Source organism: Tachyglossus aculeatus, chromosome X3, assembly GCF_015852505.1.
Source record: "Tachyglossus aculeatus isolate mTacAcu1 chromosome X3, mTacAcu1.pri, whole genome shotgun sequence".
Taxonomy (NCBI): Eukaryota; Metazoa; Chordata; class Mammalia; order Monotremata; family Tachyglossidae; genus Tachyglossus; species Tachyglossus aculeatus.
Window position 1 is genome coordinate 33,997,037 of NC_052099.1, and position 12,902 is coordinate 34,009,938.

General features: G+C 52.6%; 2 protein-coding genes across 3 annotated transcripts in view; one reads left to right on the forward strand and one right to left on the reverse strand.

Moving 5' to 3' along the window:
* INVS (inversin) overlaps positions 1-5,141 on the forward strand; it is an 88,612-nt gene extending 83,471 nt beyond the window's left edge. The window contains exons 14-16 of the mRNA XM_038770358.1: positions 1,148-1,380; positions 1,833-1,910; positions 4,064-5,141. Of these exons, the coding sequence (XP_038626286.1) occupies positions 1,148-1,380; positions 1,833-1,910; positions 4,064-4,194 (442 nt within the window). The 3' untranslated portion in view covers positions 4,195-5,141. The remainder of the gene's footprint in view (positions 1-1,147; positions 1,381-1,832; positions 1,911-4,063) is intronic.
* A 2,829-nt stretch (positions 5,142-7,970) lies between these two features.
* The window catches only part of TEX10 (testis expressed 10), a 36,440-nt gene continuing 31,508 nt past the window's right edge, over positions 7,971-12,902 (reverse strand). For both annotated transcript variants that reach the window (XM_038770234.1, XM_038770233.1), the window contains exons 14-15: positions 10,737-10,947; positions 7,971-8,172 (exon numbers count right to left, since the gene is read on the reverse strand). In XM_038770234.1, coding sequence (XP_038626162.1) covers positions 8,059-8,172; positions 10,737-10,947 — 325 coding nt within the window. In that variant the 3' untranslated portion in view covers positions 7,971-8,058. The remainder of the gene's footprint in view (positions 8,173-10,736; positions 10,948-12,902) is intronic.

Below are 12,902 nucleotides of genomic sequence, written 5' to 3' on the forward strand. Positions count from 1 at the left end.
CAAGAATAACAAGCACAGATGAGAGAGATAAGGCACGGCCAGTCGGCCGTTCCGCTCCCCAGATGTTCCCATCTTTGACTGAACGCCCAGACTCGGTTGGAACTGAGCCCGGGGTTAGGCTTAACGGGAATCCATCCACTGCCAGCTCCCTGCCTTTCTCCAGATCTCTCCTACCCGGTTTGCCTCCAACGCGTTTCATCTCCCGAGCGGCTCCTCCGTGCCGCAGGTGGCCGGGGAGGGTGGGATGGCACTCGGCTCCGCGGAACCTCCCGGCGGAGGCGACAGGTGAAAACCGTTCCAATCCCTAACCTCTCCTGGCCCGCTCTCCCTCATCATCATCACCAATCGTATTTATTGAGCGCTTACTGTGTGTGGAGCACTGTACTAAGCGCTTGGGAAGTATAAGTTGGCAACACATAGAGACAGTCCCTACCCCACAGTGGGCTCACAGTCTAAAAGGGGGAGACAGAGAACAAAACCAAACATATTAACAAAATAAAATAGAATAGATATGTACAAGTTAAATAAAGAGTAATAAATATGTACAAACATATATACAGGTGCTGTGGGGAAGGGAAGGAGGTAAGATGGGGGGATGGAGGGGGGGACGAGGGGGAGAGGAAGGAAGGGGCTCAGTGTGGGAAGGCCTCCTGGAGGAGATGAGCTCTCAGTAGGGCCTTGAAGGGAGGAAGAGAGCTAGCTTGGCGGATGGGCAGAGGGATTGGGGGCATTCCGGGCCCAGGATGTCATCGCTCCCTACTAGACCGGAGCACCCACATCGGAATGAGGCTCTGTACGGTCCGTGTATTGACCCCAGTGCTTGGCACATAGGAAGCGCTTCATAAATCTCTCTGAATGGGGCTGCAGCGGTTGTGGTTGGGGCGCAGGGCTTCCAACAGCCCGTGGCCTGGCTTCAGCGGAGGGACAGGGTGCTCCCATTCCACCCTTATCGCACGGACGGTCCCAAGCGGCTTGTTGCCTTGAGTGCACCGTGGGCTGGGATCTATTCCCACGCGGGCCAACCTGCACCGACCTCAGCGAAGGGACCACCCGATGAGAATCGAGTTTTCCCAACCCACCGCGCCAAGGGCCTTGAAGCGAGAGCGGGTCAAACCACGGGTTCTCCGCTCCGCTCTGTCCGCTCCAGGTACCGGCTCCGCCGGCGACTGCTCCAGTTCCTCAGCGCCGAGCCGCCGCGCAAGGAAGACGAAGACAAATGGAGGCGAGAGACGGCCGCCCTGTTCCTCCAGGTTGCTTGGACGAAGCAGCTCAACCGTGGTCCCCCGCGGCCGGGGCCGACGGCTACAATCCCAAACCCCAGAAGCCGGAGCAGCTCAGCCGTGAAACCCAGCAAACAGTCGGTGCTGAAGCAGATTTACGGTAATTCTCTCTGCGGGGGCAGCCGGCCTAGCCGGTTCTGGGCGACGTTGACCCTCGAGCTCTGCCATTTAGATGTGAGTGCCACTTGGGACGTCGGCAGTGGATCCAGGGCACCAGCCAACTCTCTTTTCAGGCATGTAAAGAGTTAGGAAGAATAACAGGGTTTTAGTTGTTGCGACTCCCAAATCGTGGGGGCCTCGGGTCCCTTTCCAGATGGAGTGGGCTCTGTTCCTTGCAGACACCTTCGATCGGGAGCGGTGCCACCCGGTTGCCCAGAGGTCTCACGGTAGATGGGTCATTGGCCCTGTGGCATTTGTTTTGCACGCCACCCCCCACGACTAGCGCAGGGCCGGCTGGTCTCCAGGCTGCCGCAGGGCCAAGGGCAGGGCCCGCTCGGTGGAACCCGGCTTGGGCACTGGGGGACTGGCATGACTGTGGTCTGTTCACTCTAGGATGCAAACAGGAAGGAAAGCTCCACCACCCCTCCAAAGCTTCCAAACCCAAACTCTCGGCCGCTCAACAGATTCCAGGTAAGGCGGAGAAGGGTCCTCCAAAGCCGTTCGTCAGCTGTTTCGTTTGCGGAGTTTAGCTGGGCAAAGAGGGGGCACCGACGCCCTTAATCCGGAGCTGTTTTCAGGGTTGCTTTTATGGTTCCCAACCTTTCGATTTCCCAGAGAAGATGTGCCCCTTCCTCCCCTCGGCCTGGCTTCTCCCCGGATCATCTGGATAACCACACGCGACAGCGGTGGGCTCTCCTTCCTCTCCTTCGGGCTGCCGGGGGCTGCCGCCCGCCCTCCAAGACGAGCGCGTTGCTTCTGCTTGGCTCCCTTCCTTCTTGACGACATTGACTTGGGCTGAAAAGTTCAGAGCTGTCAGTGGCTAATGCCGGTTGCTGTCTCTCTGACGTGGGAATCTGCAGCAGGTCGGAGTGGGCCAGAAGTCGATTCTTCTATAGGGGCCGGTTCCAGCCGGCAAGGTGAAGAGTGATGGTCAGCTGTTGGCGGCAATGAGAAGGACGTCTTGGGAGGCAGAGCCCAGGCCCCACCCCTGGGCTCTTGGACAGGGGCCGGCTTTATATAACCATAACTTCTCGGGACTCTTGAAGGACTGATCGGCCCCTAGAAACTGCAGATTGAAGAAGGGAACACTCCAGGGCTTAGCTTCGGGATCCAGGGGAAAAAAAACTGGAAAAAAAAAACCCCACACTCTATTCTCAACAGTCCACCTTCCGTCCCCAGCCTGTCCCCATCACCCTCATTAGGGGCCGGGTCCTTGGCTCACCAGCCCAGACGTTAAACCGTCGTCTGGGGAAAGAGTCGTTCCCATCGGCTTCGAATCTGCCCCCCTTGAGCTCCAGTGGGTGCCCCCGGTCGTGGTGAGGTAAGCTTTTGAGGAACGGTAATTTCGTCTCTCCTATCCCCAGCCTTCAGTTGGGCTCCATCTCAACCCTGGTCTTTCCAGACTGAATTTTCCTAATTCTTTTGGTTGATCCCTGTCTGTAGGCTGCCCTCCCGTGAACTTTCCGTAGCTCTGTTGTGGCCTCCAGAGCTATAATAATCACTGCGATACTTGTTAAGCACTTACTATGTGCCAGGCACCGAACTACCCACTGGAATAGATACAAGGTAATTGGGTTGGACACAGTCTTTGTCCCACATAGGGCTCACAGTCTCAATCCCCATTTTACAGCGAGGCAACTGAGGCACAGAGAAGTTAAGTGATTTGCCCACGATTACACAGCAAGCAGCAGAGAAGGGATTGGAAGCCAGGTCCTTCTGGCCCCCAGGCCTGTGCTCTATCCACTAACCTTGGCGGGGACAGAGTAGTTTGGTCTTAAATCTTCTCCTCCTCCCGACAGCCAGAAATCAGTTGGCCTCTGTGGCTGCAACCAGTCTGGTGATTTAGAACGACAGTCAACAGCCACCCCGATGTCTCTACAGAGCATCATCAATCGTATTTATTGAGCGCTTACTATGTGCAGAGCATTGTACTAAGCGCTTGGGAAGTACAAATTGGCAACATATAGCAGAGATGGAGCGCTCAGGCCTCCCGACGTGAAACTGTCACGCACTTTAGAAGGTGCCAAGGTGTCCATTGCTCACAATCAGCTATTTTTCAGGATTCCCGCTGGGCCTCCTCACCTCAGGCGGGTGTCTGGACGGAGGCCTTCACCACCGATGACTCCCCCCGGGCCCCGGCGGGAACCCGCCGGGCAGGGATGAGTGCCAGTGGCTCCCAGCGTCTTCTAGGCCCAATCCAACGTTCCCATCTCCATCCTGATTCTCCTTCTCACTGACTTCCTCTGCCTCGTCACCGTCGCCAGCACCTGCGCTTAGGGATTCAGATGTCCCTTGTTCTCCGCCTTCTCGTTTCTGAGCCGGGGTGGTGGGCAGTTGGGGAGAACGGCCAGTCCCACGGAGCCCCCTGCACCGGTGACAACTGTTCAGTCATGGGACTCCTGATGCCAGCACCTGAGGGGCTCAGATCGAGGACAATTGAAGATATTCCTTCGCCCGGCTGTGACTAAATACCTAGCCCCCCTCCCTGCCGGTCGGGCCGCGGCCCCCTGCCCTCTTGGAGTTGGAGCGATGGGCCCGAGGAACTGTGCCGTCCGTGTGGACGAACCTGCCCGTCCCGTTCAGCGCTAACCACCCCGCCCTGCTCTTGTGTTTTCATTTGGCAGCGAACAACTTGCGGTACATTCCCTTGCTGGAGGACGTGGGCAAATCCCAGAGCTTTTCCTACAACCTGAGACCAGCCGCTGCCATGAAAGGCAGGAGAGCCAAAGCCCCGTCGGTGCAGGAAGAAGAGTGACGTCTTCCTGGGAAAACCTCGTTTCATAGAAGAAATTGGGGTTTAGGGCAGAATGCGGTGCTTAGGACAGTGCCCGGCGCAAAGTAAGTGCTTAAGAAATACCATCATTAATTCAAGTGCAATATGGAAAAACAGTGTTCACTTAAGACTGTGAGCCCCACGTGGGACAGGGACTGTGTCCTGATTACCTTGTATCTACTCCAGGGTTTAGTACTGTGTTTGGCCCATAGGCAGGAGTGACTATGCCTAGACCCCAGATAGGGAAGGAGGAGAAGAGGCAGTTTCAGCCATGAATCAGCACCATTTCCCCTTTAAATTTCACTCGGAACCCTGAATTTTACCATTCAAGGCATTCTTGCTGGAAAATAATTCATCTCGCCGACGAGCGGCCCCACAAACCTTGGCATCCTGGAGCTAGTTCCTCAGGCACAGTGGAGTTTTCTTCCCCCCCTCGACAAACCACAGGATACAGTCAACCTGAAATTCCTAGAGTGCATGCCAAATACTTAATTTCTGTAAAAAAAAACCTTTCATTTTTGTCACCTGACTCCGTAAAGGCTGAGGCAGAAAAGGCCATTAACAACTCAGATAAGGATAGAAAGTTTGAGCTGACGAGCTGGCGATGCTGATTTCAACTGTTAAATACAAAATGGTCAAGGATCCCCCCCCAGGAGCGCATCACTGAGCAGGGAGGCCAGCACAGTGGACTGCACAAAGTGGGTGCTCAGTAAATCTCGCTATTTACTTATTGGGCGACCAGAGCCAGGTGAGGCGAACATGCAGGAGCAGCCTGAGCTGGTTTGTCATCCCGCTCCGGGGGCTGCCGCCGGGATTCTTGCCCCTGGCTTCCACACTGCTCCAAGGTGGACAGTGAATTGCACCACGGCTCAGTGGAAAGAGCACGGGCTTTGGAATCGGGTCATGGGTTCGAATCCTAGCTCTGCCCATTAGCTGTGTGACTTTGGGCAAGTCACCTAACTTCTCTGTGCCTCAGCAGTTCCCTCATCTGTAAAACGGGGGTTAAGACTGTGAGCCCCCCGTGGAACAACCTGATCTCCTTGTACCCTCCCCAGCGCTTAGAACAGTGCTTTGCACGTAGTAAGCGCTTAATAAATGCCATCATTCATTCATTCACCCAAGGTTTCTGAGAAAACACCAGCTTAGGCTTTGCAAGCTCCTTGGGGGCCGGGATCTTGTCTTCCTACCCTATTATACCCCACACAAGCGCTTACTGCAATGTTCTGCATGCAGGCCCTCAATAAATACCGTTGTTTGGTTTTGAAAAAGGGAAGCTTCAAAGAGCATCCTCTCCACAGGCCCAGAGGGTTAACGAGGGTTATGCTATCCCACAGAACACGTCCACATTAAAGCTGGAGATACATTTAAACCATCTTGAATATACAACGGACTAGAAAACGTGATTTTTGAGAGACAATTAATTGACTTAGAATATAAATTTAATGCCGCAAGAGACCAACAGTAATGGGAACAATCAGCATTTGGCTAAGTGCTGCCACGGGGAGAAGTGACTGAATAGTTCTCCCGCTTAGACTCACCAGGGACGAGGATTGGGCCGTACCTCTTGATCCTGTATATATCCTGTATACAGTAAGCGCTTAAATATCACCACCACTGTTATTATTATTTGTGGCTCTGCGAGGAAGTAGATAAGACCCCTCCTTCCCAACGCTCTCTGAAGCCCCAGTGAATACGACACTTAAAAAACGGCAGGTGGCACGGCGATATCTGCCGCTGCTGAGAGCTCACGGAGCTCCCCTACTCCGAGGGAACACCCCGGACCCGGTAATCCGGCCCACCCTCTCGCAACGGGAGCCACGAGACGTGGGAAGATCAGATGGGAGAGTTGGATGGCTCAGCGCAAACCAAACTGCCGCCGGTAAACTGTGCCTTCCCCTTCCCTGTCCTAAAGCAGACAGGAGCAGCGCCATTCTACAACCTCTTCGGGCTGGAAGAACACTACCGAGAGGGGTGCGTGATAGATACAATAATAATGGTATTTGTTAAGCGCTTACTACGGGCCAAGCACTATTCTAAACGCTAGGGCAGGTACAAGGTAACGGGGTTGGACAGAGTCCGTGTCTCACGTGGGGCTCACAGTCTTAATCCCCGTTTTCCAGATGAGGGAACTGAGGCCCAGAGAAGTGACTTGCCCGAGGTCACACAGCAAGCAAGCGGCGGAGCTGGGATTAGAACCCATGACCTCTGACTCCCAAGCCCGGGCTCTTTCCACTAAGCCACGAGGCACTGGGGTCTGTCTCTGTCATGCGCGCACACAAAAAAAAAATCCAGTCCTCACCATCTGCAGAGTTTCCTTCAAACCACCCCCCTCCACCAGCTTCACGGAAACCCACCTTGATGTCCTCTCCCTCCGCACCATCATCATCATCATCAATCGTATTTATTGAGCGCTTACTATGTGCAGAGCACTGTACTAAGCGCTTGGGAAGTACAAATTGGCAACATAAGTCTTCCTCGGGCCGGTCCCCAGCAGTTAGGCATCCCACCATCAGACCGGCTCAGTGTTTCTCCGACAAACTCTTTAAAACGGAAGAACATTCAACCAAACCGGTTGTAGTCCCAAGTCCCGGGGGGACCCCACTATTTACACCTGAAACCTTTGGGGTGGGGACCTGCCGAAGGTCATTTGAAATTTTCAGCACATTAGTCCCACTGGCATTCTTCATTCTCTCCATGTTTTCTGATCCCTTCAAAAAACTCCGTAAGAGGAGGGAGCCGGATTTCCCCTCATAGCCTGTATGTTTCTAAGTGCTCACGGATCCCAGATCCTTCCCATTTTTCAGGGATCCCTGGGATTCCCTAGTCCATAATACCAAACCCATAGGCAATATCTGTTCTTGACTGAACGTGTCCAGGCAAATACAAAAGCAAAACAAAAATCCTTAACCGGGGTTGGTAAAAAAGAGACTTTTAAGATGCATACACCAGCTCTGCTACTTCCTACTCCTAAAAAATGATTTTTCTGTAGCCCCCAGCATACAAGCTTTTAACAAACCAATAATTATTATATCTGAGCAGTTGCTGAGTTTTTCCTCTCAGCAGCCCTGGTTTCTTCGTCCTAGATCCCCAGGCGCAAGAGATCCATGAGGCAGCCAACACCCACGCCACTACTGAGACATTAAGCACTTAGTACAGTGCTCTGTACACAGTAAGCGCTCAATAAATACGATTGATGATGATGAGACATTGCTGGTATTGGCCATTCTTGTGCCCGGATACCTAGGTAGATGACAGTCCAGAGAAATTCAGGCTACGTCCCGCCGCCCGCCCTGACATCAGACTTAGAGAAGCAGCGTGGCTCAGTGGAAAGAGCCCGGGCTTTGGAGTCGGAGGTCGTGGGTTCAAATCCCGGCTCCGCCAACGGTCAGCTGTGTGACTTTGGGCAAGTCACCTCACTTCTCAGTTCCCTCATCTGGAAAACGGGGATTAAGACTGTGAGCCCCCCCGTGGGACAACCTGATCACCTTGTAACCTCCCCAGCGCTTAGAGCAGTGCTTTGCACATAGTAAGCGCTTAATAAATGCCATTATTATTATTATTCTTATTCCTCAAGCCTACAAGCTGGTTGCTTCCCTGGCATGAAGACCAGCTGCCAATTGTGGCCACCCCAGGTCGCTGTGGCAGGACGGCTGGAGGCCCCCCTTTCCCGCCGCCGTCCCCCGGGGCCTTACACCCCCGGGGACCACTCCCCCTGCCCTTCCCAGCTTTAGGCCGAAGGAAGGCAAACCAAACCGTTCAGCACTGGGTAGTTCGGCTTTAATGATAAATGTTTGTTCCGACGCTTTCATTTCCAAACCACAGAGAGAGAGAGCTTCACCGGGCTCCTCAATAGACGGTGCTAAGGGCCCCGGGCCCCTGGGGGTGGCCAGCCAGGTAGATGTTGAAGCAGTAATGCAGGTCTGACAGCCACTGCTCCTGCACGTCCCCACTCCTCAAGGCCTATGCGGAAAGAGAAGCCATTAGTTCGGGACTCTCCTACGGTAGCCCTTTCTCCGCCCGCCGTCCCACCCCCACGCTTTCATTCATTCATTCGTATTTATTGAGCGCTTACTGTGTGCAGAGCACTGTACAAAGCGCTTGGGAAGTCCAAGTTGGCAACATATAGAGACGGTACCCAACAACAGGCTCACAGTCTAGAAGGGGGAGACAGACAACAAAAGAAGGCAAGCAGGGATCGTGTCTGCTTACGCAACTTTAACTCCCAAGTGCTTAATACAGTGCTCTGCACGTACTAAGCTGTTGACACATATCCCGATTATTAATTACTATCATAGATAACTCGAGCTACCAGAGGGAGAAACCAATCACGGGGTGGTAGACTGCAGAGAGGAGCAGGCCGAGGGGACCCCGTGGCCCGTTGGCCCCTCTGGCTACGGTTCAAGGCTCGGGGCTCCCACGGCCCGGAATTTTCAACATGGAACCGGAAGGGTATCCCTGCCACAAGAGCTGGGAATAGTGCTGTCCCCAAGCGCAGCTGACACAAAGCTTTTCTGGCTGTCTTGGAAAATGTGAAGTCCAGATGGAACTGCCTTTCTCTCCCCCTTTTAGACTGTGAGCCCACTGTTGGGTAGGGACTGTCTCTATGTGTTGCCAATTTGTACTTCCCAAGCGTTTAGTACAGTGCTCTGCACATAGTAAGCGCTCAATAAATACGATTGATTGATTGATTGATTCTGGGCCTGGCTTTGGGGGTCCCAAAGCCCAGGCTGAGGGCGACTGCACCTGTCCAGCCCCAATATCGTGTAGGTGTAGAGTCTGCGGTCGCCGCCCCCACACTAAGGGACCTTTTCCAGTTTTGCCCGGGAACCCAGAGGTTCGGGCAGCCGAGTGCGCTTTCTAGGCCTGCAGAAAAATCTCGGCTGTTCTGGTCTCCCATCGAGATGGCTAACAGTGGGTTGGCGGCACATTCTGGGAAATTGAGCTCGCCCTTCTTGGGTGCAGCACTTTGACCTCTAGGCTGGACTGACCCAGCTCCCGAAGGGGCAAGTTACCCCCCTGGGTTTCACCATTCTTGCCGACAACTTTAACGCAGGACGCCCAAGGCCAGGAGGTTGAGCTCACCGAACCCGAGGCCACATGATCGAAACATCACAACTAGACTGTGAACCCGCTGTTGGGTAAGGGACCGTCTCTGTCGCTGACTTGTAATCAATCAATTGTATTTATTGAGCGCTTACTGTGTGCAGAGCACTGTACTAAGCGCTTGGGAAGGACAAGTCGGCAACATATAGAGACAGTCCCTACCCAACAGTGGGCTCACAGTCTAAAAGGGGGAGATGGAGAACAAAACCAAACATACTAACAAAATAAAATGAATAAATATGTACAAGTAAAATAAATAAATATGTGCAAACGTATATACATATATACAGGAACGTATATACATATATACAGGACTTGTACTTCCCCAGCACTTGGTACAGTGCTCTGCACACAGTAAGCGCTTAATAAATACGAATGAATGAAGATCTCTGGCTTAGGCCCTGGTTTTGCTCCTAGAACGAGGCCCAAACTACTAGCACCTTCCCTCCTCCCTCGCCACTTGAACAGGAATTGGTGGCCGCTCTCCCAAGGAGAGAGAGCAACGCGCGTCCTCTGCCCTCTGAAAGCTGCCTCACTACCCGCCAAATGCAAAAAAGTTTGTTTCTGAAGGAATTAAATCGAGCGTCTGAATTCTGACACCATTTTTAAATTGTGAGGCGGGGGCAGAGAATTAAAATGCTTTTTTTTTTTTTTTTAACTGGAAGCTTTCCCGTCTTCCCACCTCGTAAAGAGCCGGGTGCTTCCTCGAGTAGCCCTGGAGCCAGTTTTTGCCTCTCTCACCTCTGTGTTGTTTTGACTGTAAGGGAACTCTCCCCCACACCCACACTTTATATACTGCTAATTTTTGGACGGACAGAGAGACTATCACCTTAATTCACTACCCTGGAGGGCAACAGGAAAGTGACATCACAGCTAGGTCTAGCCATTTTGGGTCACTTGCGAATGCCAGAAAGGGGTGCTACCTTGAAAACACCGTTAAGCAGACGGTGGATGTGACTAAAAGATGAATTACTCTTTTTTTTTAACTTGAAAAACCCCCCAGCCAGTGGATACTCGTTTAGTTACCTCACTGCCACCCCACCCCATGACTAAAGTGTGTCTCGAAGTCCGGGACGGCTTTGGTCTGAGGGAGCGGATAACCAAGTGCCAAGAGTGTTCCCCAGCAGAGTACCAAGAACATGAGCACTTAACTTCTCAGTGCCTCAGTTACCTCACCTATAAAACGGCGATTAAAAGCGTCAGCCCCGTGTGGGTCGACCTGATTGCCCTGTATCTACTGCGGCAGCTTAGAACGGTGCTTGGCACATAGTAAGCGCTTAACAAATACCACCATTATTATTATTATTAATTATGGGCGCTGGTAGCTAAGACGCTCAGGGGCTCTCCGGGCCTCCTCACTGCCCCAACCGTTCGAGACCACGGGTCTCCGGGGGTCTGTTCAGTGACAAACCACCCCGTACCGTAATGTCTTTGGCGATCTGCTGCACCAGAAGCGCGTTGTCCACCATGTGGCTCCTCAGCTGGGCGTGTTGCAGCAGCAGCCGGAGCAGTTGGGCCACGACGGGCAGCTCTCCCGGGCCCGCTCTGCTCACCTGGAGACTCTGGAGCATCAGGCGCAGGACCCGGGGCAGGACGGACAGTGCCACCAGACAGCAACCCCACAGCTTATCCCTGTGGGGACGGGGGAGGAAGGGGCTGTCAGCACGGGAGCTGACAAAGTAATCAGCCCAACGGCTGATAGTTAGTTAGTTGTTAGCCACCCCCCTTCCCTGGAAAATCAGTCTTCCCGGCACTGAGTGCGGAGGGGTCGCTGGGCCCTGTGCAGCCAATTCTAGCGAAAATGAACGCGGCGGGACTGGCTCTCGCTACTGAAGTCGTACGTTGGAGGAGCCCCCAAGCCCCTGATGTTTTTTTTTTTACTAGATTGGTTCATACCGCTTTCCAAAATAATAGTCACAATATTATTATTATTACTATCAAGTACTTTCTATGTGGCAAGCACTGACATATCTGCACAGACGGAGTCCCTGTCCCGTAACCTAAGTGGTACAGCCAGGTAACCCTCCCAGAGGAGGAAAGTGAGGCACTAAAGTGAGCTGCTATGGTCCCACAGAAGACCAGTGGCAGGGCTGGAATGAGAACCTGAGTGTCCTGAGTCCCAGTCCGATTCTCTTTCCACTAGGCCCCACTGCCTCCCTCCAATGCCAGAGCTAGTCAAAATACAGGAGGGCGGATGAACGCTGCGAAGCTTCCCATCTGGGCCGTGTCCAATTTCAACCTCAGATCTCTGCATTAGACTCATCTGTAGTAACATTTGCTACCTTACCAAAGTGAAAGGCAACTGACGACCTTGATAGGACTTTGACAGTTTACTTTCTACGATATCTGCTCAGTAATCATCATTAATCGTATTTATTGAGCGCTTACTGTGTGCAAAGCACTGTACTAAGCGCTTGGGAAGTACAAGTTGGCAACATATAGAGACAGTCCCTAGCCAGTAATGAAAAGCCTATTATCCGGTGAACTTTCATAAATGCATAAAGATTTTCTTAATCAGTACGGAATTCCAGCAAGACTTCGACAAACCCACCAAGCCAATGCAGAATGCTGTGAGGCTGCTAATGCCCTGCGTTTGACTGCAAAGAACCCAGGAAAGAGTAGGATTCCTGGGGAGTTTAAGAAGCAGAAGGCATCAGGTAAACACTCATCTGTTTACTACCTGTCTGGCGGGTCTGTATCCGAAACAAACACAGCTCCCCTTCTAGGTATTTTCTGAGCGGACAACAATCTGACAGGAGACAGAATATACCCACAGGCAAATTGGCAGAGAGTGTGAGTGCCAGAAAACAAACAACGGGAAAATCCTCCTCAAATGGGGGTATCTTTGCATATTAAGGAATTAAGCGGAAGATCCCCGGGCACTCCATGGTTTGCTCATCTAAAGTCAGAAGCTATGCATCCAAGACGATCAGGAATCCACCGTTTCTTCTCCATCCAAACTACTGCCACTCTGATCCAAGCACTTGTCGCACGCCGCCTTATAACTACCGCATCAACGTCCCGGCTCCAGTTCAATACTTCACTCAGCTGCCTGGATCGTTTCTCTAAAAGAACATTCAGTCCCTGTTTCCCCACTCCTCGGATACCTCCAGTGGTTGCCCGTCCTCTTCCGCAGCAAATAGAAACTCCTTACCACTGGCTTTAAGGCAATCATCTGTCCCCCATCCTTCTTGTTAATATGTTTTGTTTTGTTCTCTGTCTCCCCCTTCTAGACTGTGAGCCCACTGTTGGGTAGGGACCGTCTCTGTGTGTTGCCAACTTGTGCTTCCCAAGCGCTTAGTACAGTGCTCTGCACATATTAAGCGCTCAATAAATACGATTGATTGATTGACTGATTGTTTCTTTACTTTGGCTGGGTTGTAGTAGGAGAGCAGATACACTTCGCTCTTCAACGCCAACCTACCCGCTGTACCTCGAGCTCATCTTTGGGCAAGTTACTTCACTTCTCTGGGCCTCAGTTCCCTCATCTGTAAAATGGGGATGAAGGCTGTGAGCCCCACGTGGGACAACCTGATCACCTTGTATCCCCCCAGTGCTTAGAACAGTGCTTTGCACATAGTAAGCGC